General features: G+C 45.4%; 1 protein-coding gene across 1 annotated transcript; it reads right to left on the minus strand.

The window, feature by feature from the left end:
- LOC107641254 lies at positions 219–947 on the minus strand. Its single transcript, XM_016344752.1, has one exon. The coding sequence runs from the start codon at positions 945–947 to the stop codon at positions 219–221; it is 729 nt and encodes a 242-aa protein (XP_016200238.1).

The following is a 3,108-nucleotide window of genomic DNA, read 5'->3' on the forward strand; positions in this document are numbered from 1 at the left end:
TTCGCATTCGTGGTCGCGATTCCGTCTCCTTGGCTCTCTAATGAGGTGGGAGAATTCGGCGAGCTTCCCATCCCTGATTGCTTGCTCTAGCGCATCCTTCAGGTCGAAGCAGTCTTGGGTCTTGTGTCCATACCCCTTGTGATATTCGCAATAAAGGCTCTTGTTTCCTCCTGTTCGGTCCTTTAGAGGTCGGGGTTTCGACAGTATTCCTTTCTCGGTTATCTGTTGGTAAACTTCCACGATTGGTGCCACCAGGAGGGTGTAGTTGGTGAACTTCCTGACTCGGGGAAACGGCCTTGGTGTTTTGCTCGGACCGCCGTCCCTGGCGTGTTCCTTTCGCCTTTCTCCGCCCTCGTGGTGCCGGGTTTGGGTCTAGGGGGTTGCCGTTTATTGGCAGCCACGACCCGGCTGACTTCTTTGTCATTAATGTACTCCTTAGCCACACATTGGATCTCCTGCATTGTCCATACTGGCTTCGTAGTGAGGTGCTTTCTGAAGTCCTCGTTCAGGAGTCCGTTCGTCAAACACAGGCTTGCCACTGAGTCTGTCAGCCCGTCGATTTCCAGGCACTCGTCATTGAATCTGTCTAGGTATTTTCTGGTCGACTCGTCGGGTCGTTGGGTCACCCCAAGAAGGTTGATTGGGTGCTTCGCCTTTGCAATTCTGGTCGTGAATTGGGCTGAGAAGGCATGGCTGATGTCCGCGAAGCCGGTCACCGAGCCCTGCGGGAGGTTATTGAACCACCGTATTGCAGGTCCTGCCAGGGTGACTAGGAAAGCGCGGCATCTTACCTCGTCCCCCACTCCCTCCAGGTTCATCCTGGCCTCGAAGGCCGTGAGGTGCTCCAGAGGGTCTTGCGTTCCGTCATATCTCATGTCCGTGGGCTTGTCATAATGTTTTGGCAGCCGGACTTCGAGTATGGAACGATGAAATGGGGTCGCCCCCATTATCACGGGTCCTCGTGTTCTCGTCGTTCTCCCTTCGTCGTTCTCCCCACGGGCGTCTTCGGTTCTGCGATCTGTAGTGCGCCGCCTCTCATGCCTGGCATAAATGCCGGGGTTATGGCGTCTTCTCGCGCGTCCCCTTTCCCCAGCGCTCTCGGACTCAGCTTGGGGGCTGGGCGTGCGTCTGGAGTGGCTCCTTGAGTGGGAGCGGGAGTGGCTCTGTTCTGGGGTGTGCTAATCGTGTTCTCTTTCCGCCAGTCGACGTTCCAAGTCTTGCATTCTGTGGCGTAGCTCTTGCATTATTCTGGCGTGGTTGTTGCCAGTTCCTCCGAAGGGGCGTCTCTCGTGAGGTTATGTTGTGTGTCTCGGAGGGGATCCTGTGCGCTGCCGGGGAGCAGTCGCGGCGGGGTCCCCTACGGGCTCGGCCTCGCGGGCTGTCTCACCTTGGACCAGTACAAAGTCCATGGACGAGTCCCCACAGACGGCGCCAATGTTCAGTAGGTCGGGTACCGGACGGATCGGGTTGGTATACTGGTTGGTGATGAGGGGTCTCGCCTCGTCGTGAACTGCCGGTCTGGTGTAGGCGGGTCCCGAGCACTTCTTGTAGAGAGGGGGGTGTCACCTGCAAAGACACTCCGACGCTCTAGTCAGTAATGTGCAGGCGAAAAGGGGGGAGAGTGATGTGTGACGTACCTTGGGGGAAGGGTAAAACCTTCCCCTTATATACTGTGTCAGAGGTGAGCCCTACAAGGACAGGCCCACTTTTTCTGAGACGTTCTCCCACAGCTGTAAGTGAGCTGTCTGGGACGCGTGTCCGGATTGGTTGCGGGGCGCCTCACCCTTGACCGTCCGGGTCGAGTGGCGCTCGGGTCGGGCCGACCCATGGAGAGTTTGGGTCAGGTCGTAACAGTTCTCACACCACATGAAAATTTAGGTTGTTATCCAAATTTTTATCCATCCTAAGTGTAAAGGATGTCAAATTTCACATTATCTAAATTAAAAGTCTGATAACCTTAATAAGTGTAAGATAACTTTTATCTTTTGAATTAGCTAGCTTTTGAGATAAGTTCATTTTACTTAATCTTTTATATAGTATCAGAATTTTTATGACAGAAAAATTTAGAATCTTAGTTATCTTCCAAAAAAAATAATATAAGACAAATATAAAAAAAAAAAAAGAAAATCTGCAAAAATACAAGCAAATAAAAAAAATTCTTTTTTAAAAAGACGTATTAAGAATATAACTATTTGGATGTTTTTTCCATCGGCTTAAATTTTAAGAACTGGTATCATGATTTAATTTTCATCTGCGTTTTACTGAATTTAACTAAAACAATCTTAATTTGCAGATTTTCTTTCGCTTCCCACATATCATCATTTCACACTTAAAATAATTAAAACTACTAAGAATGTAATTGGTATGTAAATGATGATTAGAAAAAAGTAAAAAAACAAAAGAAACGCAGAAATTATATGTTATATATCAAAAAGACATTATGGTCCATCCCAACATTGATACAATTCCATGCATGTTATCATGTCGCATAGTTAATTAAGACTACTTGCCTTGCATGTCAGGCTACTTTTTTATTGGTGAGATAGAATTTGTGGCTAAAGATTGGATTTACCCGTTGAAGAAAAAATTGTCTAATATTATTCCAAATTCCATACTCTAGTAGTATATAGTGAATATTATTTTCATTATTGTTAATGTAATATGAAGGGTGTAAAAAGAATTTAAAGAGCAAAAGACGAAGACAATGCCAAAATTGGTGGCGGTCCCTGAATCCAAAGTGTTGTATATGTATGTGGGTACCATGTGCTTGTGGTTCTAATCTTATCATCATCAATTGAACGAACATGGTACCAAATATTGAAGATAAGGTGGTGGTAGCTATAGTGTGTGTAAAAAAGGTCTTATAACCATGTTTTGTGGCATTGGTCTCTCTCTTTTCTTAGCATCAACACCGCATTTATTATATCCTATATACTTATTTGCTTTGGAGGTTAGAAGATATGATAATGACATTCCACTCTTCCCTTATATTGGTGTCAAATGACTCACACCAAAGTCTCCAAATTTAGATCTTCTAAATTTTAGATTTTTACTTTAGAGAATAAAATAAAATTTTTTATTATTAAATATTTTTTCTCTCATGTATTT

The sequence above is a fragment of the Arachis ipaensis genome, chromosome B05 (genome assembly GCF_000816755.2).
Source record: "Arachis ipaensis cultivar K30076 chromosome B05, Araip1.1, whole genome shotgun sequence".
Lineage (NCBI taxonomy): Eukaryota > Viridiplantae > Streptophyta > Magnoliopsida > Fabales > Fabaceae > Arachis > Arachis ipaensis.